At 40.4% G+C, this 21,960-nt stretch overlaps 1 protein-coding gene across 4 annotated transcripts in view; it reads left to right on the forward strand.

Moving 5' to 3' along the window:
- cdk17 (cyclin dependent kinase 17) overlaps positions 1 to 21,960 on the forward strand; it is a 211,236-nt gene that overhangs the window by 59,653 nt on the left and 129,623 nt on the right. For 3 of the 4 annotated variants that reach the window (XM_069908733.1, XM_069908735.1, XM_069908734.1), the window contains 2 exons: positions 7,271 to 7,438; positions 18,209 to 18,342. In XM_069908733.1, coding sequence (XP_069764834.1) covers positions 7,271 to 7,438; positions 18,209 to 18,342 — 302 coding nt within the window. The remainder of the gene's footprint in view (positions 1 to 7,270; positions 7,439 to 18,208; positions 18,343 to 21,960) is intronic. The other variant, XM_069908736.1, reaches the window with a different exon arrangement.

Below are 21,960 nucleotides of genomic sequence, written 5' to 3' on the forward strand. Positions count from 1 at the left end.
CCAATACTCTTCAATTCTCTTCAAACAACATTGCTATCCTTTTTTCCCCAATACTCCCTGAACAATGTGAAAACAAGAATATTTGATGTCCAGATCTGCCCGATTTAGAACTGTGTGTTATTGCCACTTCAAAGCATTTTACCATATTTACCACGTCCAAAGGACCCCAAAACCCAGCAGCAATAGATATTCACCAAGACAAATAGTTACTTAAACAAAAGTTGTTTTTAATTATCTTTAAACATGAAAACAGAATCAAACTTTAACTTATCTCTATACTTAACCCAAATTAACCCCCCCCTCTTCTAATTCTAAGCGCACGTGTACGATGTGTGTGTAAATTTAAGAAAAGTTCTTTGGTTCACAGTTCAGTCTCACTTCTTCCAGGTTCTCTGGTTGCAGGCAATTCTTATACTGTGCACAGAATTTAACATGTATAAAGTTCACCAGTCTTTGGTGCTCGAAATGTTTTGGTAAATGTTTTCTGCTCAGGAAGGTTCTTGTAGGGTTTGCAGAGAGAGAGATTTGTTGTTCCAGATTTCCACAACTGAGGTACCACCATTAGTCACCTCAATGTCTCACTGATGAAACTTGTCCCATCAGGGTTCTCCAGATGGTAACCTCTTTCTTTCAGGCTAGATCCTTTCTGTTCCCCAACCAGCTCTTCCTGGCTTGCACTGTTCAGCGGCATTCAGTGTCTCACACAAACTGGCTGAGAGAGCTTGCTTTTCACCTCTCTCTGTCTTTCTCTCCAACTGCTAGAAAGCCATGTGACTCTCTCACTTGCAGAAACCCCCATCTTAAGCAAACCACAGGAGTTCTCCTCTCTTGGTCAAGCTGTTGTCTTAAGGCACTTTCAGGTGGCCAAATTTCCCGCTTGTAAAGCCGTATATTATGGCAATATATGACTGTCAGGAGGCCACTTGAATGCGCAGGAGGCACCTGCGAGGCGAACTTTGTAACCCTCCTCCGAGAGGGAGAATCGCCCCAGCACAGTGGTCCCCCCAGCCATCTGATTGCAGCCGCCTGAAAGCGGCTGCTAAGGGGATGACAGTCAGCTGGCAGCACCTGAAGGCTCCCCTCCCAGCTGCCCCTGCCCCCCGGGACGTTAGGGCAGGGGCAGCCGGCATGGACTGTCAGCACGGGGACATCCTATGCAGGACATCCCCACACTGATCCCGCTGCCCTGCTCTCTCCAAACAGCCCGATATCAGACCCCACACTGTGGGGTAGCTGGTGCGGGCTGTAGAAGTTAGGGCGGTCGGCGTGGGCTGCAGAGGTTCGGGCGGCCGGCGTGGGCTGCAGAGGTTCGGGCGGCCGGCGTGGGCTGCAGAGGTTCGGGCGGCCGGCGTGGGCTGCAGAGGTTCGGGCGGCCGGCGCGGGCTGCAGAGGTTCCCCTGAACCTCTACAGCCCACTCTGCCTGCACCAACCCCTACAGCCCACGCCGGCCATTCCAACCACTAATGTTCGCGCTGACCTCTCCAACCCCTACAGCCCGCGCCAGTTGTCCCAACTCTGACAGCCAGCCATCCCAAACCTGACAGCCCGAAAGTACAGGAGCCGAGTGTGGTCAGAGATGCATTCCGTGCAGCTCTCCCTTCAGGAGGCCAGCGCTGCGCTTTTAGCACTGCCACCTGAACGATAATTCAAAGGGCCACTTCCTCTACTTCAGGCGCATTCTTAACGGAGAATGAACCTGAAGAAGCCTTGAGAGAAACAAAACCCATGAGTGACCTTTCTGTGAGCACACTGTAGGTACTTTTAAACAGCCAGTTTGTCTCCTCCAAGACAATGGTCTATTCATTTCATGATGTCATTTCAATTAGCACCTACTTGTGAAATGTGCATAAAAGTCTCCATAGATCCTGCAATGTTACTGAATATGAATTTTTCAGTCTTTCAAATAAGATGTTTTAAAATATGTGTATCTATGTAACCTACTCTAATTTTACCAAATTCCTCCCAATATTTATCAAACCAAATTCAGTTGTTACTTCATTTCCATTTTCACCTTCTTAATGAAACCTTATGAGGACCTAACCTACGGTAGTAAAACACGAAAATCTGCAGACTCTGTGATTGTCATAAAAACACAAACATCCTGGAGGAACTCAGTGTCCATAGGAGGTAAAGATACAGTATATCCAACATTTATAGTTAATTACTAACATTTCAGGCCTGAGCCTTTCTTTACGGTCTGAGCAAAAAGCAAACAGGTCCCTGAATAAAAAGGCTAGAAGAGAAGGGACAGACCAAAGGGGATGATTTGATATGTATAGGAGGATCTGAGAGGAAAGGTGAGAGAATTGATCATGATCATTTGTCTGTTGGCCTTCCATTCTCCCAGTTTTTTTATTCAGGAGCCTGTCTGCTTTTTTGCTCATACCTTGAAGTAGGGCAGGCCCAAAACGTTAGTTATACATCCTCCTATGGATGCTCTGAGACCTGCTGAGTCCTTCCAGCATTTCTGAGTTTTTTACCTAACCTTTTATGAACACCCTGCCTTTTTCCTTTGCCTTTAATTTTAATTTATCATTTTTCCTTCCTTTTATTTCTGTTTGTTCATGCATTTTTGCATTTCCTAAATAGTCTCTCATCAGAACTTCCACCCTCTATTTCCAGTTTAGTTTTCTAATTCTACCCTTGGGTTCCTACACCATTATCAAACACACTCAAACTCATTTAAATAAATTGTTCGAATTCTTGATCTGTAAGTGAATTAGCCATCAAGTTAATTTTTAAAGTGAAACTCAAGATCACTGCTCTCTATATTGTGCATTTTAAGTTTTTCTGAAGGAACTTTTCCACAAAAGAAAGAATCCCACTGAATGGAACACTGTGAAGCAATGAGATCAGGCCCCATACTTTGCAGCATTGGGGACAGGTGGAACCTCAACACCAAGTGACACTTGGTATTTGCACACTTTGATTCTCTACACAACTTAATGTAGCCATGAACAAAGGACAAGGGCAAGTTTGAGGGCACTTCCTTCTCCAGCAGTTCTCTGCAGTCTGGTGCATCACAACCTGTTGAGCATGCTCTATCTTGGGTTCCCAGATGAAACGGAAAATGGCCTGGATGACTGCCATGGTGGAGCAGCATTGTGGGGCCTGTACCATGTACAATAACATGAAGAGCACGTTACCTATGATGACCAGATTCTTGCCCACCATCGAGAGGGAGCACTGCTCCAATGTTTCCATTTTGGTATCTGCTCCAGTGTGTTTCTTTCAAATACCTAGCTAGTAGACTATCTTGACAGTGAAAGTAACAGAGAATAGAAATATCAAGTTTGTGGCCAAAGAGAATGGCCTTTCTCCACTTGCAGTTGAATCTGCCTCCCCATCCCCTCCCAGGCCAGCTCAGTGATTTCAGGGGCTAATAAACTACAAACCAACCAAGGATCCGAGCCTGGTCTCGTCACCCCTCTTATTATCCAAGTCCTTGCTGATGGATTCACCAGAGTGTTCAATGAAACACTCAAACCAAGATAGACAGGGGCAATCTTGCATTTTCTGACCTTGGAATTAATCTCATTTCAGAAAGTTCAATGTTCAGTTTGCCAAAGTTTCTGATGTCATACCAAAGCTCCACAAACTCCTGAGGAAGTTGAAGCACAGACATACTTTTTTTTCTGTGCAACTTTTTTTTTTAATTTTTTATTTTTCACACCATAAATCACATTAGCCATGATATGCACTATTTGTTTTTCACACATATACAGTGACTTTTTCTCCCCACCCCCCCTCCTCCCAAGCCACCCCCCACCCCCCCCCTCATCCATTTTAGGTATACAATCTAGGTTGCATTAAGCCAGTCAGACAATGTTGTCATTCAACAAAAATACACCAGAAATTCTACTGAGTCCATTCTTTTCTTTCCTTCTCCTTCCATCAACTTAGGTAATGTTTGTCCCCGGTAGGTTTTCGCTATTGTATTTAATGTAAGGCTCCCATACTTGTTCGAATATTTCAATATTATTTCTTAACCTATATGTTATTTTTTCTAATGGAATACATTTATTCATTTAAATTTAGTAGTTTCTTCCTTTTAATTTGGTTATGTATTCCATTAATATTTAAAGTCATATAGTTCAGCGTAGCCCTTTTATATTTTGTTTATCTTCTCTTTCCGTTTTTCCATCATTACCTTTCCTCCTTTTCCATTTCTGTTTTCTTATTTTCAACTCTTTATAAGACAACATTCCTACAACATCCAACATTTTCCTTATTCTCCTATTTCTATCTTATTTATCCCCAATCTCCCCTTCACCTCCTGAGTTGTCCTTTATCCCTTGTCGGACAACCACATCTCCCCTCTCCATTTGGATTTGCGAATCCACTCGCAAGCGTCAACTGATTTTGCAGTGACCGCTATTTCCCCTCACCCCGCCCCCCCCAGAAAAGATTTCACTTTTCATGTCACAAAGGTCACTCTTTTAATTCCCTCCTTATTCTCTCTATTCCATTACCTTCCCTTATTAATTCTTGTCTATACTATCTATATTTTCCTCTAAGTACAGATACATTCACGTATGCACATTGTCTCTATTCACTCTTATACCTCTTTACCCGCATACATATCAATCGTGATCATTTTTACTCTCATTACCCGTCTTCATCCCTCAGTCTATTTTTGTCTTTACCCACATACATATCAATCGTGATCATTTTAACTCTCATTACCCGTCTTCCTCCCTCAGTCTATTTTTGTAATTGTTCTGCAAATTTTCGTGCTTCTTCTGGATCCGAGAATAGTTTGTTTTGTTGTCCTGGAATAAATATTTTCAATACCGCTGGATGCTTTAGTATAAATTTATACCCTTTCTTCCATAAAATCGCCTTTGCTGTATTGAACTCTTTTCTCTTCTTTAGGAGTTCAAAACTTATATCTGGATAAATGAAGATTTTTTGCCCTTTATACTCCAGTGGTTTGTTGCCCTCTCTTACTTTTTCCATTGTCTTCTCCAGTACCTTTTCTCTTGTAGTATATCTTAGGAATTTTACTACAATAGATCTTGGTTTTTGTTGTGGTTGTGGTTTATAGGCCAATACTCTATGTGCCCTTTCTATTTCCATTTCTTGCTGTAGTTCTGGACATCCTAGGGTCTTAGGGATCCACTCTTTTATAAACTCCCTCATATTCTTGCCTTCTTCATCTTCCTTAAGGCCCACTATCTTTATGTTATTTCTTCTGTTATAATTTTCCATTGTATCTATTTTTTGAGCTAGTAGTTCTTGTGTCTCTTTAGTTTTTTTATCAGATTCCTCCAATTTCTTTTTTAAGTCTTCTACCTCCATTTCTGCTGCTACTGCCCGCTCTTCCATCTTGTCCATTTTCTTTCCCATTTCTGTTAAGGTCATCTCTATTTTATTCATTTTCTCTTCTGTGTTGTTTATTCTTTTTCTTAAATCCTTAAATTCCTGTGTTTGCCATTCTTTAAATGACTCCATGTATCCTTTAATAAGAGAAAGTATATCCTTTATCTTGCCTTTCTTTTCTTCTTCTATTTCACTATCCTCTTCCTCTTCTTCTTCCTCTGGGTTGGCCATCTGTTGTTTCTTTGGTGCCCTTTCCTTCTCTTCTTTCTTGTTTCTATTGTCTTCTGTGGTCTCTTCTTGCTGCAGGTGTTCTGCAGCTGTCGTTGCCGGCTGTGGAGATCGACTCCCCAGCTGGTCCCCCCTCCCGTCGGTGTGTTTTTTTTCATGCGCGGTTGCGCACTTTTACTCGGCTCAGCGAGCCATTTTTGTAGTCCATTATTTACCGACCTGAGGGAGCGGGTTTCTCTCTCCGCAGCGGGCCTCTTCGGACAGGTAAGGCCTTCACCTTTTTCCTCCTTTGTCTTCTCTTCCTCTCTTCTTACCGTTGCTTTCGATTTTTCTTTTTTTGTCGCCATCTTCTTTCCACCTTTATACTCACTTTTCTGTAACTTTTATTTCTGTGCCTTTGTGTTTTCCTTTGTTTTTCCCGACTTTTCTGGAGAGGGCTGGAGTTCACCGTCCGGCCACTACTCCATCACGTGACTCCTCCACAGACATACTTTCTTCATGATGACATTACTCTGTTGGGTCCAGGAAAGGTCTTCCAAGATAGTGACTCTCAGGAATTTATAGTTGCTCACCCGCTCCACCTCTGATCCGCACAATGATCTCTGGATCGTACATCTCTGGTTTTCCTTTCCTAAAGTCCACAATCAGCGCCTTGGTTTTGGTGGCATTGAGTGCGAAGTGGTTGTTGGTGCACCATTCAGCCAAGTTTTCAATTTTCTTCCTGTATACTGACTCATCGCCCCTTTTTCATGGTATTGTTAGAAAATTTATAGATGGTTTTGTTGTTGCACTGAGTCATGCAGTCTGAGGTTTAAAACAAGTAGAGCAGGGGGCTAAGAACACAACTTTGTGGTGCTCCAGTACTAATGGAGATTGTGGAGAAGATTTTCTTGCCAATCCACACTGATTGATGAGCAGTAAACCTGCTTTGTGCTTCTCATTAACTTCAATGAATGATCTAGTGTCACAGTCAAATGTGTCACTGGGAGATCGACAGTTATCTAATATAGTCAAAGTATCAAAGGGATATGGGGAAAAGGCAGGAAATTGGAATTGGAAGTGAGAACAGTTTAGCTCAAGGTGGATTTGCTGAGCAGACCAAATCATCTACTTTTGTTCCTTTATCTTGTAATTTTTTTAAAGACTTGCCATTTGAATGATGTAGTGCAACATTTGGGTATTCTATATACGTACTTTATATGCCAACTTCCAAATTGAATATTACAACATTCTTGTCAGATCAAACTCTATTTTAGATAACTACCAGCAACCATATAATGATAAAATAGTTTTTTCATTTTTTTTTACCAGTCTTTTGCATTAAAATATTTGTAGAACAAAAATGAGTTTTCCATAAAAATTGTTTCTTTATGTTCTTTTTAATGACTAAGACTGTACTGGATGTGTAACTTTGGAAAATTATCTTTGATAAAATTATCTTTTTTATTTATATTTAATATATTTAAAATTAAGAGTGACTTTTGGAGGTATGTTCAGATACAGTGTAAATAAGTCAATGAGAAGTGGATTTTCTGCAAAAATATGGAAAATGCTAATTTGATAAAGGAAGTCGATGCATTACCTGTCAGACACCAAACAGTATGATTATATTGTTTTTCTTTTCTTTTTTCAATCAATCCCCTTCACCTCTTCTGATTTTGTTTCTGCTTTATGGAATGCCTCGTTGGGACAAACGTGTTGGCTTTCAAAAAATCACAGAGCCAATTGTGAAGAATGGCAGGCCTGCAACATCGCACAGTATGCACTCCTTTCTCCATCAGTACGCAGGCTCTTTCAAAAAGCCCCCTCTACGGAGACCCCATAGCGTGATTGGTGGGAGCCTCGGCTCTTTCATTTCCATGCCCAGGAATGGTGGTGGTAGACTAGGTGATTACCAAGAGATTGTCTATCTGTATAGTTTTGTTACACCTAATTGTTGTGCACAATATTATCTTAGCTTGTGAATGTTGTAGTTGCTATAATAACCATTGTTTCTGTATGTTAATTGCTGTGTTACTGTCAAAATGCATTTTCTTTGTTGTTTTCTGCATGTTTTGTTTATTTGCAAAATCCGAACTTGGACCTTCCAGGTGAATGTTGGTAAAATGAATGCCTAATTTGTGTCTGTTAATATGTGTTATAAAAGTGCATATTTTAGCTGAAGATTCTATCCTCTCCAAGAATACAACAAAATTAATCTAAATAATTTCAGATAACTTTCTGTTGATTGGAAATAAAGCTGACTTACTAAAATTGGCAAGAATAAAACTATATTGCATGTCTGTAGATATACGTGATATGTAAATTATTAAAAATGGTCTTATTAATATTTACAATATATTCTTCAGCTTGCATTATCCAATGGGAAATATTTTACATTGATTGAAAAAATTTTGAAATTTTAAACACCCCCATTGAAAGGTATTCTTGAAGAAAAAAGTGATTATGTCTCAAAATATAGTGTACTAATTTTAAGTGTAGCAATGTTTAAATAATGTTTAAACCAGCATGATTGGCGAAAGGTGGCACGGTTGGCCTAGCCACCACAGCGCCAGTGATCAGGACCAGACTGGGGTTTGAATCCCACACTGTCTGTTAGGGGTTTGTATGTTCTCCCCATGTCTGTGTGGGTTTTCTCCGGGGGCTCTGGTTTCCTCCCACCGTTCAAAACATATTGGGGTAAATGGGTGTAAATTGGGCGGTATGGACATGAATTTTGCTGGACAGTCCCTTGGGACAGATTTGCTTCAAGTCCAATTTGTGGATTCCTGACGTGGGAAACAGATTGTTATTAGCAGCCTTCCAGTGTCCCATCTCTGCTTTAGCTAATAAGGCATGTTAGTTTGCTTCTTCTAGCAATCTATACTTGGTCATTTCCCAATGTGAGCTCAACTAAGGAATAGAAGCAGGAGTAGGCCACCTGCACCTTCCAGCTTGGTCCACCATTTAGCAAGATCATGGTTGACCTACCTCTCCATTATTTTCCAGCTGCATCATCCCTTGGTATGAATACTGCATTTTCAAATTTCCTTCCTTCTTGTGATCCCCTCTCTCTTTTTCTGATCCACCCTTAGTCCTCCTATTTTTCTCTTTCCCATAAACCCCCTCCAGTTCCCCATCACTCATATTCACTCTCTTCCCCTCCTGGTTCCATTTACCCTTCACCTCTCCTCTAAGTGTTCCTGTTATCACCCTGCTGTCAATTTTCAGTACTGCAAGTTCCCACTTATTCTCCAGCAGCTTTCTCCACCCTCACCCTCTCCTCTCCTTCCCCATTTGGCTCCATTTGTCTGCTTCCACCAATCTATCCATCCCATTTTGGTCCACCGATCGCCAACTGGCCTCTGTCCCATCCACTCCCCTCTCTTCATTATCCCTTGATTCCTGTAATATCCTTTTGTACTTGACCTGTGGTCCAATGAAGGCAAGCTACCAAACAGCTTCTTCTCCACCCTATCACCTGAGTCGCCACTTTCAAGGAACTATGCATGCAGGCATCCTGTTTATCTACACCACTCTCCAAGGCCCCGCTAATTATTGTGAAAGTCTTGGAGAAATTCAGCAGGTTCACACAGCATCCATCAAAAGCAAAGGATAGCCAATATTTCGGGCCTGAGCCCTTCTTCAAGGTATTAACAAAATAATGGCACCTTAATAAGAAAAGCTGGGGGCGAGGGAGTGGAGGAAGAAAGGTTTTGGAGAAGGAGCATAGGCCAACAGGTGGATACAGGTAGTAGGGCAAAAAAGAAAAATAAAACTGAGGAGGGGAGAGAGTAGATCTCTAATAGGGAAGGGGATGGGATGCCGGAGGAAAGGAGGTTGAGGGATAGGGAAAGAGAGAGATTGAATGCTGCATGACCTGCTGAGTTTCTCCACCACGTTTGTGTAATGCCCATAATCCAAGCGACTGCAGACTTTCTTGTTTAACTCCACTGTGAAAGTCCTTCCCTGGTTTGACTTTCCAAAGTGCAAAACCTCACATGTTAGAGTTAAATTCTATTTGTCATTTCTTGGCTCACCTCCTCAACTAATATAGAAACTGACCAATTTTGATCTCATCCATAAATTTACTCACCATGTTAACGATAAAGACATAAGATAGTAGAGCAGATTTAGGCAATTAAGCCCTTTGAGTCCGCCCCCACATTCCATCATATTTGATTTACTATCCTTTCAATCCCATTCTCCTACCTTCTCTCCATAACCTTTTATTCCCTTCCTAGTCAAGAACGTATCTACCTTTAAATTAAATATACCCAATGACTTGGTCTCCACAGCCATCTGCAATGAATTCTATAGATTCACCACTCTCTTATTCCTTTTTATCTCTGTTTTAAAGGGACATTTTTAAACTCTGAGGCTGTGCCCTCTGTGCCCAGACTTCCCCACCACAGGAAACATCCTCTCCTTGTCTACTCTTTCCAGTCTTTTCAGGTTGATAGGTTTCAGCAAGATCCCTCTTCATCTAACCTCCAGCGTTCAGTTTGAGGTATTAAACACTCCTCATATGATAGCCCTTTCTTTGCAGGGATATTTTTGCTGAACCTCCTTTGTACACTCAGATAAAGAGTCCAAAACTGCTCTCAATACTCCCACGTGCATTGAAACATTGTAATCCAAATCATTAATGTAGATAACAAACAAGAATGGACCCAGTACTTACTCCTGCCACTTGTCACAGACCTCCAAAGCAACCCTTTACTACAAGCTTCTCAGTTCTTTCTCCAAGCCAGTTTTGAATCCAATTGGCCAGCTCACCTTGGATCCTAAGTTATCTAGCCTGCCAAACCAGCCTAAAGTCCATATGGACAATGTCCACCGTCTTGCCCTCATCATTCCTCTTTGTTACCTCTTCAAAAAGCTATCAGATTTGTAAGACACGTTTCCTATGCAAAAAACCATGCTATCTTTAATTATTCCCTTCCTATCTAAATGATGGTGGATCCTGTCCATCAGAATCCCTTTCAGCAATTATCCAAGTATTGTTGTCAGGCTAAGGATTTGTTCTTGCTGAACTTATTAAATAAAAGTGTAATAATAGGCACCTTGAGTCTTCTGGAACTTCACCTGTGGCCAAATATGATGTAAATATTTCTGCAAGGGCATTCACAATTTCTTCCCTAGCTTTCCACAAGGTCAAAGGATGAACTTGCTTAGCTCCAGGAGATTTATCCACCTGATGCACTCCAAGGCTACCAACACCACCTTAATAGTAATTGTATATGGTCCAAGATATTGTAATTAATAAGCTTCAATTTCTTGGCTTCCATAATCTTCTCCACATTAAGGACTGATGAGAAACATTAATTTAAATGATCACCTTTCTTCTGAAGCTCCGCAGAAAGTCGGCTGTGCTGATCTTTAAGGGGACCACTTATCCTCTTTACCACCTTTTTACTCTTAATATACCACCATTTCAAAGCCATTTATACCATTTATACTTGCTGTTAGGGAAGTTAAAATATCCGAATAATACTATCCTTCCTTACAGCTTTCACTGATCTCCCTGCACATCCTCACCCATTTTTGCTGCTGACTACTGGGAGTCGTATCATGCACGCCGATCAAAGTGCTCATTCCCTTCTTGTTTCTGACTTCTACTCATCACACTGAAAGATCCCCAAGACCATCCTCTCCAATACTGTTGTTATGTCCTCCTTCACCAAAAAGACAATCCCTTTCCTCTCTTACCTGCACCTTTATATCATGCCTGTGGAGCAGTGAGCTGCCAGTCTTGCCCATCACAACCAAGTTTCTATAATGGCTATAATATCTCAGTCCCTTGAGCCAATTTACACCTTGCAGTCACCGTGGTTAAAGGGCTCAATCCCAAGAAGTTGGTTATCTATATTTTTGCTATATAAAAGACACTGTTAGACTCCAGCGTTGTTATTTTTTTACCCCATGTTTAAGTTTTTGCTTGTGAAGCCTTTTGCATTGAAGTAAATGCTGTATAAACCTCCATTCTTTCCTCTCTTTGTCTATGCTGCCTACTAAACTTGCTTTCTTTGACAATACTATTTGCCCCAACTTCTTACCTGCCTTAACTCTGCTATGAGCCCTGTCCCTGCTGCCAAACTGCTTTAAATCTTTCTAAGTAAAACTGACAAATCTCCCTCCCATGATCTTGGTCTCTTTTCAGTTCAGGTACAATCTGTCTCTCTTGTACAGGTCACAGGTCTGCTACAAAAGAGATACCTCAACCATTCATTTAACTGGTTTATCCTTCTATTTTCACTTTTTCTTTTAAAAGTGTATTCTTTTTATTTTTAAGTTGGAGAGGAAGTGGGTTTGATGGGATTGCTCCTGTGGGAGCCAACATGACTCTGTCTTGTAAAAACTAATCAGAAGTGTATTCTAAATTCGTCAAAAATCTTAAACCTTCCTGCATTTACCTTACTATCTTACAGTTTTTATGCATTACAGGCCACCCTGAGATCTTTTTTAAAAACTTTTTTAAATTTAGGCATACAACACAGTAACAGGCCATTTCAGCTCATGAATCTGCTGCCCAATTACACCCAATTAACCTACAACCCGCAGTATATTTTTGAGCGGTGGGAGAAAACCCATGTAGACTTAGGGAGAACATACAAACTCCTTACAGACAGGTCAGGATTCGAATCCCAGTCCAGATTGCTGGAGCTGTAATAGCGTTGCACTAACTGCTACGGCAACTGTGCTGCCCGATCCGTTCTTTTTTGTTCTTGGAACTCCTGGAACTCTGGAGAAACTAAAAAAAACTTTCTGACTTTTCTTGGTTTTTATGAATTCCTTTTCTCTCCCTTGCTGCATTAAAGCATTTTTCACTTTTTCTTTTAAAAGTGTATTCTTTTTATTTCATGTGTTTTTTTAATATTTTACTTTTGATTTCCCAAAGACTCACACAAATCCATTAAACAAAATATTATTCTCTTTCCACGTAATATGATTTACAGAATCCTTATTTCCCCCTCCTTACTCCCTCCCCTCCTTATCCCTTAAATTATACAAATACCAAAATATAAAAATACAAACATACAGACCACCTAAATACCAACAAAGACAACAATCCTCCTCAAAGCTAGAGACCTTGGATGTTAAATTAAAACAGGTCGGGGCAAAAACACACGTCATCTACGCCACGTTCCCCATTTCATACTCTTAATCCTTTACCTGGTGGGATGGATTGTTTCTTTTCTCTAATGGGGGAGGGGGGGGAATTATATCTATGCACCTATTTGTCTCAGATATGGTTGCCACACTTCAACAAATATGTCATATCTCTTCCGTAAATTGTAGGTCTTTTTCTCCAGGGGAATGCAAAACTGTATTTCCATATTCCATCGTGCGATATTTAGCAGGGAGTTGGGCTTCCATGTCACTGCTGTACACTTCCTGGCTACTAACAAGGTGGCCTTCATAAACTGAATTTGATGTTTGGACAGTCTAAACTGTACTTCCCTAATGTCCCCTGGAAGGAACATTTCTGGATCCTGTGGAAAATCTACCGTTGTAATTTTTTTCAGTGTCGCCCAGGTCTTCCCAGAAGGATCTTACCCTTGTACACAGCCAGATGGAAAAGGTTTTAACCTGCACACCCCACCTAAAAGCACATTTCCAAAATTTCTGGTTTTGACGTGTGATTTTATTGGTGTGAGGTATAATTGATGCAAAAAATTATATTGCACTAGCCTGACTCTGGTATTAACAATTTCAGTCAGGCTATTTAAACACAAATCTTCTCACCATCATTCACTAATTGTTATGCCCAAGTCCAACTCCCATTGGAAGGCTTCAGGCCTTCACTTTGGATTATGGAATACATCCTAGAGATAAATTTACACACAATCCCCTTTTGAATTAGAGTTTCCATATCATTACAGTCAGGCACCGCCATTATTGGTCCCAGTTTGTCCCTTAAGAAAGATCTTAATTGCAGAAACCGTGCATCTTGGCGCCTCACAGTTCGGCGGGCAGCAACCTCCTTTGAAGAAGACCGCAGAGCCCACCTCACTGACAAAAGACAAAGGAGGAAAAACCCAACTCCCAACCAACAAATTTTCCCCTGCAACCGCTGCAACCGTGTTTGCCTGTCCCGCATCGGATTTGTCAGTCACAAACGAACCTGCAGCTGATGTGGACATTTACCCCCTCCATAAATCTTCGTCCGCGAAGCCAAGCCAAAGAATTGCAGAAAGCAAAAGAATGTTCTATTTGATAACTCATATTTAGTCCTCAACTGCTCAAATGACATGATCTGCCCTTGATAGTAACATTCCTTGATACACCTGATCCCCTTCACTAGGTGACCAGGATCTTACTGCTCAAAGTCATGGGTATTAAATTGTTCTTGGTCAGTCCAATACATCAATTTATTCTTTGCCACGTCTGGCACATATGTTTTAAAATGAAGTTATCTTTCTTTCAAAACTAATTTGGCGTCCCATTTGTATTTAAATTTTCCTGCTATCTTTTCCTCTATCGCATATAACCCAATTTGTGCCCAAGAAGGGGGACCCCCCTCTCTCAAAAAATAAAGCAACAAACCTCTCCTGGGACACCCACTAGTATTTTTAAAAATTTGGCAGTTTTAACCCCCACCCCGCAATTTATATTCTCATGTCAACTTTTCCATGGAGTCTCTGGACACCTCACCATTCCACAAAAAGTTTCTGACGCATCCATTGAGCATTTTGAAGAGGCACTAGGGCAACAAAATAGGCAGAGTTTGAAAAAAGATATTGTAGTCCTGGGATCACTCTCATTTTTACTCAGCTAACTCTGCCCACAAACATTATGGGAAGAGTTTTCTATTTAGCCAGGTCCTCCTTGAAATTCCAGAGCAAAGGGAAATAATTTAATGCATAAAATTACATTAATATAAAATTTGACAGGGAAACATCCTCACCCAGCGATTTAACCACCTGCAGAGTGCTCAGAGTATGTTTGATCTCCTCTTACTCCTCTCAATCCTGATCCAAATTTTGTAGTTGCAATGAAAGCAAGAAATCATCTATTTTGGCATGGTTTCCCCCTCCCACCGATTTACAGTTCTTTATAGAACTTACTAAATGTATCATTTATTTCTTTTGGCTTGTATGAAATCTTGCCTTCCCCTGTTTGAATCACATTAATTGTCCTCGAGTCCTCTTCTGCCCTCATCTTTCAGGAAAAGACTTTATGGGCCCTTTCCCTCAGTTCATAATACTGTTGCCTCGATCTTAAGATCAGCTTCTCTTTTTGTATTTGAGCTTTTTATTCACTAAATCCCTATATTTTTCCTCAGACCCCACCCTTTGATAATCTTTTTACAATTGAGCTTTGTCCTGTTCCAAATTATTAATTTCCTTTGTATATTCCCTTTTTATCCCTTTAATATATCCAATTATCTGGCTCTTTAAATAATTCTTCAATGTGTCCCAAATTTAAGATTATCAGTAGAGGGGCAGTTCATCTCACAGAACAGTTCTATCTGAGTTCTAACAAAGCTTCAAAATTCTAATTTTCACAACAGCAGTGGATTTAGGTGCCATCTATATGCCGTGGCCAGCTTATGTGGCATTATGATGGACAAAGTCAGGGGTGAATGGTCTGACAGCAGCTAAGTCATTTACTCGGTCTCCACTATCCCACTTTCCAACTGGGCTAATGCCAGGGAAAAAAAATAATTCTAATGTAGGAATCATGTTGCCTTGAGTAAAAGAAATAATCCCTTTCTCTCAGTTTCAGCCTTCTCTTTGCATCTATGAGATTCAAATCTTTCAGGGTGGACTTAGTCACCTTGGCCCTCATCACCTCTTGGCTGACTTATCCATAACCAGATGCAGACAAAAATCATTTCCAATCAATAAATTCTCATCCTCCCTCAGATACTTTCAAGAATATATCTTGTATAAAATTTTCATCATTGAAATTTGGGGAGTATATATATTCATAAGTATCCAGGATTCTTTCCTATTAGGATTGCCATTCCCCTGGCTCTGGAATTGAAAGAGGATGCTGCCACCTGACCTACCCATCCCCTTTTTAATTTGGAATGTTCCTAGTTCATAAGTCAGATTTCCTGCAGGCACACATCTGCTTGCAGCTTCTTAAGGTGTTCCAAGACTCTTTTTCTCTTAATTTTCCCTTATAAACTTAATTATTTTACCCATCACCTCAGTGCTTCTTCATCTTCCTCTCTCCCTCCCTCTTGTCCTCCATTACTTGCCTTCCATCCCGTCTGTTTTGTGCCAACTCCTGGCATAAATGCTTGTGAGCAAAATGAAACCTAAACTAATTGACAAACCCAAAACCCAAACCACTAATTCAAAAGACTACATACCACCCCCCACCCCCCCCCCCCCAGTAATCCCTCTCCTTCCCTTCTTTCCCCTACTCCACTCCTACCCTTCCTGGAGCCCCTATCCTCAACACAGGCACCAACTCCCCCTCCAATCTGGAGCATGTCCGTGACACCCATCAAACCCTCCACATCCTTCACCACTTCAAAACTCCTCACATACCATTCCTTTTTAAGTTACAACCTTTATGATAAACAAGTGTAACCTTCTTTTAAATATATATACATTACATACAGCCAGGTTTCTTCTTATCATTGACCCATTATCTCTTTCTCTTCCTTGGGAATCATCCAGTGCTGTTGTGACTAGGCTCTTAGCAAACCCTGCCACCTATTTAGCTTCTGGGAAAAATTTCTTCTCCCCGCCCTCCCCCACAAATTCTAAAGTCGCTGGATATAATAATGCAAACCCAATACTTTATTTTTTTTTTAATATTTTTTGCCATGTCAAATTCCTTTGATCTTTTTACCAGTTCTACACGTATCTGGGAAAAAAAGCTTCCCCTTTTTTTCCCCACCCCACCAAACTTCTAACGGGCCACCTCTTTGTTTCACACTCACCACTGCCACCCGCAGGATTTGTTCTCTATCTTGGTATCACCGGAGTCTTATGAGGACCCAACAGGGTCTCTGTCCTGATCCTGGTTTGGAGACAGGGGACCGATGGAACCCTTCCACCTAAAGTTCCTCTCTCCTCTTTCCATTCCCAATATCTCAGGGATCCAACTTTTAAAAAAATGCACTAGGGTCTTTCCCCTCCTTCCCCTGTAAGTCCTACAATTTTTATATTATTTCTCCTTTTAAGGTGTTCTAACATATCTAGTTTATCTCTATCTTTTACTCCCATGTCTCTATTATTCTCTAACCTTTCTACACTGCTCTCTATCCTATTGACCCTCTCTTCCACCATATTCACCCTTCCAGAATTTCCTGCTATTTTTAATAATTATTTTAGTGCAAATATTATCAAAAAGAATTTCTTTAAAATTTCTGTTTATTTCTAATTTATCCATCAAGCACATTAAAACCACATTGAAGATGATAGACGTATTTTTTGGTCTGCTGTGAACTTCCTATTTGATCTTCCCTTTGGTTTATGAAGCAGCCACTTGAGTTCTAGAATGTTAACCTCATTTCAATAAGTGAGACGAGCTGTCCATAGTTGGAAAGTACTTTAAAGAAAAAGTTCATGTGTAGCTGAAGCAGTTTATACCAAATGGACATGAGATGAGATCTGCCTCGCATTAAAAATAAGCCTTGGCATTTTGTGTATACAGTATGTAATGTCATTCAACCTTGAGAAGTGCCAAGAGATTTATTTCAAGTCAGTGGAGTTGAACATGATATATTGCTGCATCAGTGCATTGTACTCTGCCCTCTACCTCAACTTCATAATGTTCATCATTAGCTGAGTATAATCTGCCAAACAGAGTGAAATGATGCTTGAAATGCATTGGATCAGGGAGGAGAAATATCAAAATGGTGAAAATCATAATGATCTATTGAGAGGGTGGGGGTATTGAGATTACATACGTTGGTAATTAATATCTCATGGCAAAATGGAATGTATAATCTCAACGGCTAATAAAACATTACCTTTATGTATGGACAGAACAAGAAGAAAAGGAACTGAAATTATAAGATTGATTTACAAAGGCCTGGTTAGTCCACACCTAGAAAGCTTTGAGCAGATCAGGGCCAAAATGTCTCAGATGTAGTAGCCTTGACAAGCTTGGTAGCATTGATTTTTTTTAACTAGAATAGAGAAGATAATTTAGCTTAATGTATTGAAATTGTACTCCCATGAAAAAAAAGTAAAATCAATGCCAAATTCTCTTAAATCATTAACTGCTTTTCAAAAAAATGTAATACAATGTAAATGAAAATTTAATTCCCAGCAGAGTTTTAGGCATGGCAAAGTACACGATAAATGTTTAAAATTCAAGGTGGAACAAATTAAGCATATTAACCAAGAATCTTTAACTGAAGCAATTTTAAACACTTTTAAATAAAACACAAATAAAAGTGTAAAAGGGAAATTTCTCCATTCACTGAAAATAATGTTAGTTTTAAAAGTTTAAAACGCATATAATGAAAATGAATATAAACATAGGAATTACATGTACATTTTAATGAAGCATATGGTTTAAGGGACTGAGAATATGAAATATGATGCTAAGGTGACTGAGACTGAATTTTGCTAGATTTTGCCATCCTTCCTACTCTATATATTTTTAGATTAATCTCTCTGTCAGAGTGGAAGCTGATATTTGTGTGTTTGTTCCAATTTTCAGGAAAATGTGGTTGATTTTATTTTCTGCCTTCCTGTTCAGATATAGTTCATGAGAATTTGAAAATAGGTTCTGATGGTGAGAGTGATCAAGCTTCTGGAACATCATCTGACGAGGTGCAGTCACCCACACGAGTTCGAATGAGAAATCCTCTACACCGGAGAATCTCCATGGAGGTAGGATTTTGTACAACAAATCAGCAGATATAATAATAGTTTGAAGTACATTTGAATTGCAGGATCAAAGCTAAGTGGTATGGTATATTTTTTCTCTATGGTGTGTTAAAAGTCAAAAACAATTAAATATAACTATAACATGATAAGCCTTCAATGTGTGATGATAAGTAGAAAGTCTGTAAGTGCATATTATTAATATCTCACCTTCCGAAAACAGGTACACAATCCTTTATCTGGAACTTTTGGGGGACAGTGTGTTCTGAATTTTGGATTTTTCTGGATTTCGGAAAGCCGGATTTAAACCCACCCGAATTGTGCTGCCGTATCCACTCCCACCCCCTTCCAATCGCGCTGCTGTCTCCCCCACCCCTCGCCCGCCCGACTCGTGCTGCCGGTCTCTTTTCCCCCCTCCCCTCACCCGCCCAACTCATGCTGCCAGTCCCTCGCCCACCCAACTCTTGCTGCCGGTCTCCCCCCCTTTGTCCACCCAACTTGCACTGCCGATCTCCCGCCCAACTCATACTGCCGGTCTGTCCCCCCCCCCCCCGACCGCCTGACTCGTGCTGCCTGTCCCCCCCCCCCCTCGCCCGCCCGACTCACGCTGCCGTCTCTCTCCCCAGTTACCGGATTTTGGAGTTTTCTGGATTTTAGATGTCCGGATAAAGGATCGTGTACCTGTACATCAGATTTTGACCTGCAGTATCATAGTACAGAAAAGTGTTATATTGAAATCTCCACTGGATTGAGTTCCACTTCCAAGTCAGACTGGGTGGAAAAAGTGACTAAATCTAAAATAGCGAAAAACAAACATTAAAGAATAGTATAAAATTGAATAAACAAAGTTACCATTTAAGAATTGATTAGCTAGCTGGAATGTGTCAGTATAATTTCTTATTACCTTGTATTTTGTTGTGTGGAAAGGGAAACAAGTTTGGGGGGGGTTTAAAGACCAACGAGTCTGGATACAGGAAGGATCATTATTAAACTCATGTAAGGGGATTGCAACAGGGAAAACACACACTAATACTCTCAATCACAAAACACAGTCACATTGGACTTAACACTACCAATACTAGCATCTGCTTACACTCATACTCTGTTCAACCCAGTCACATTGGATTTAATGCTACCAATACTAGCAACTATATACAGACTTATAACAACCAAGGATTATAACATGTTACCCATCGTTCCTTGTCTAACGTGGGCATGGCTCCAACGTTATCTAACAGCCCCAACCCCTGTGTAATGTGCACTTTACCAACGAATCCTCCAGCAACGACCACGGTTCGCAACCTGTGGAGCAGGGTTCATCTCAGGACCGAAGAGCAAAAGAGGAAGAGCTACTTCACATGGAGGACTATATAGTACAGTAAGCTGGAAGCTCCTGCCCAGGTAATCACTAGGTGATTAAAGGGGCCATGGTCAGGTCTGGACTAATGGGTGGATGAAGTCCAACTTGATTGGCAGGTGATGCGACTTCCAACTAGGTTCCAGACAGATGTCACGTGATCCACATTACGTACTTCATTTTCAAAGTCACCAACCCCACAGTAGTGGGCTGGGTATCAAATAACAATGAGACAGAATAGAAGAAAGGGCATGAAAGTCTAGTGGCATGAAAGTCTATTGGCATGGTGCCAAGATCACAACCTCTCTCAATGTCAATAAGATTAAAAAGATGATAATTGACTTTAAGAGAGGAGACAAAGTCCACACCACTGTCCATATTCACAGCACTGAATCAAAGGAGTAGACACTTTAAGGGTCTACGGAATAAACATCTCCAATGACCTAATCTGGGACAAACACATTGACACAGCAGTCAAAAAAATTCACCAACATCTCTACTTTCTTAGAAGAATGCGGAAATTGAGAATGTCCCCTTTGTTCCTCAACAACTTCTACAGATGCACCATCAAAAAATACTTCCTGGATGCAATGCAGCATGGTATAGGTTCCAAACAGAGAGGTCATATGACACTCCCTAATCCACATTTCCTCAAGATTAGAAGGTAGTGAATGCAGCTGAGAAAAACTCACACTTTCCTCCCTTCTATGGACTCCCTCTACATTTCCTGCTGCCCAGGAAAGACAGCCAACTTAATGAAGGATTCATTACACCCCAGGCACCTCCTCCTTCTGCCATTGCAAAGAAACCTTAAGAGTGTGAAAGTGCCCTAACATGCTTAAAGACAGTTTCTTTCCTGCAGCCATCACATCCTTGAATAAACCCTGTAACAGTGCTATCTCACTGCTAATTGATCTTCCTTTTCATTGTAATTCTGTACTCTGTAAATTGTTCTCTTTACACAGCTGTATGAATGTCAGAGATAACCTGTTAGTCTGTTCACAGGAGAATCCTCACCTTAGTCTCGGAGGTAAAGGGACACTATAAAATGTTACAGGAATGGGGACAAGAACTAATTTATTGTTTCTGTCCCTTTTTTCAGGGTGATTGTCTATTTAATTTTGTCTCTGAATAGATTAATTGGGATGGGGGGGTAGAAATTGGACTTGACGGTGAAGCTTGTATATAATTGGAAAATGAGGTGTGTTTTTTATTATTATGAATTATTATGGATTTTTGACACTGAATTTGAAAAATTATAAACAAAATATGAAAAAATTCCTCACTTTACTAGGTATTTTGTGACAAACATAAACTAACAAAGTCTTTAACGGCTGTTTTTCTTCCTTATTTTGGACTGTATTGAAATTCAAAATGTCTATTTTGCCAGCACAAGCGACCAGAGTTCAAATCCCGTGCTGTCTGTAGGGAATTTGTACGTTCTCCCCGTGTCTGCCTGGGTTTCCCCCGGATGCTTCAATTTCCTTCCATTCTCAAAATGAATGGGGTTGTAGGTTAATTGGGTTTTATTGGATGGCACGGGCTCATGGGCTGGGTGGGCCTATTACAGAGCTCTATGTCTAAATTTAAATTTTACTACGGTGGCAAAAGTATATCTAAATTCATGCAAAGTTTTCTCCCATTTTGTGGCTTACTATACTTTGAAAATTTCATTTGTGCCCCAGTTGAGATAAATAACCTCGGGGCCACTCAAATATTGAGGTAGATGTCTTGTTCAAATTGGGTCAAAACAAAGCAAAAATATTTTAAAATTCTTTTCATACAATACAAATTAAGGTGTAAAATAAGAATTCTGAGATAACCATATAACCACTTAAGGAGCGGAAACGGGCCATGTTGGCCTTTCAAGTCCGCACCAGTTCACTGATTTTGTGCGCCCTCTTCAGGCATTGGTCCCGGTAGATCTTCATACAATAATGATGGGCGAATTCAATGCAGGTGGTATAAATTTGTTACCTAAAATAATTACATATTTAGAATTGATTTTGTTTATTTCAGTTGAACAAAACTGGCATTTCCCAGATGAAAAAGTTTGAAGCATTTTTTTCAGTTCATCAGATAGATCAGTCATTCTCAATTTTATCTTGGTTATGTCCCAATGAGGACGCTTCTCAAAGTTTATGGGCCGCCTTGCCTGTGAAGCAGTCAAGTTTAGTTGGTTTCTTCCGTACCTTTCTCCTACCAACTACATAAAAATATTTCTATTATTTATGTAGATGTAAAGAAAACAAGCTTTTACTTTGAGC

The sequence above is a fragment of the Narcine bancroftii genome, chromosome 13 (assembly GCF_036971445.1).
Source record: "Narcine bancroftii isolate sNarBan1 chromosome 13, sNarBan1.hap1, whole genome shotgun sequence".
Taxonomy (NCBI): Eukaryota; Metazoa; Chordata; class Chondrichthyes; order Torpediniformes; family Narcinidae; genus Narcine; species Narcine bancroftii.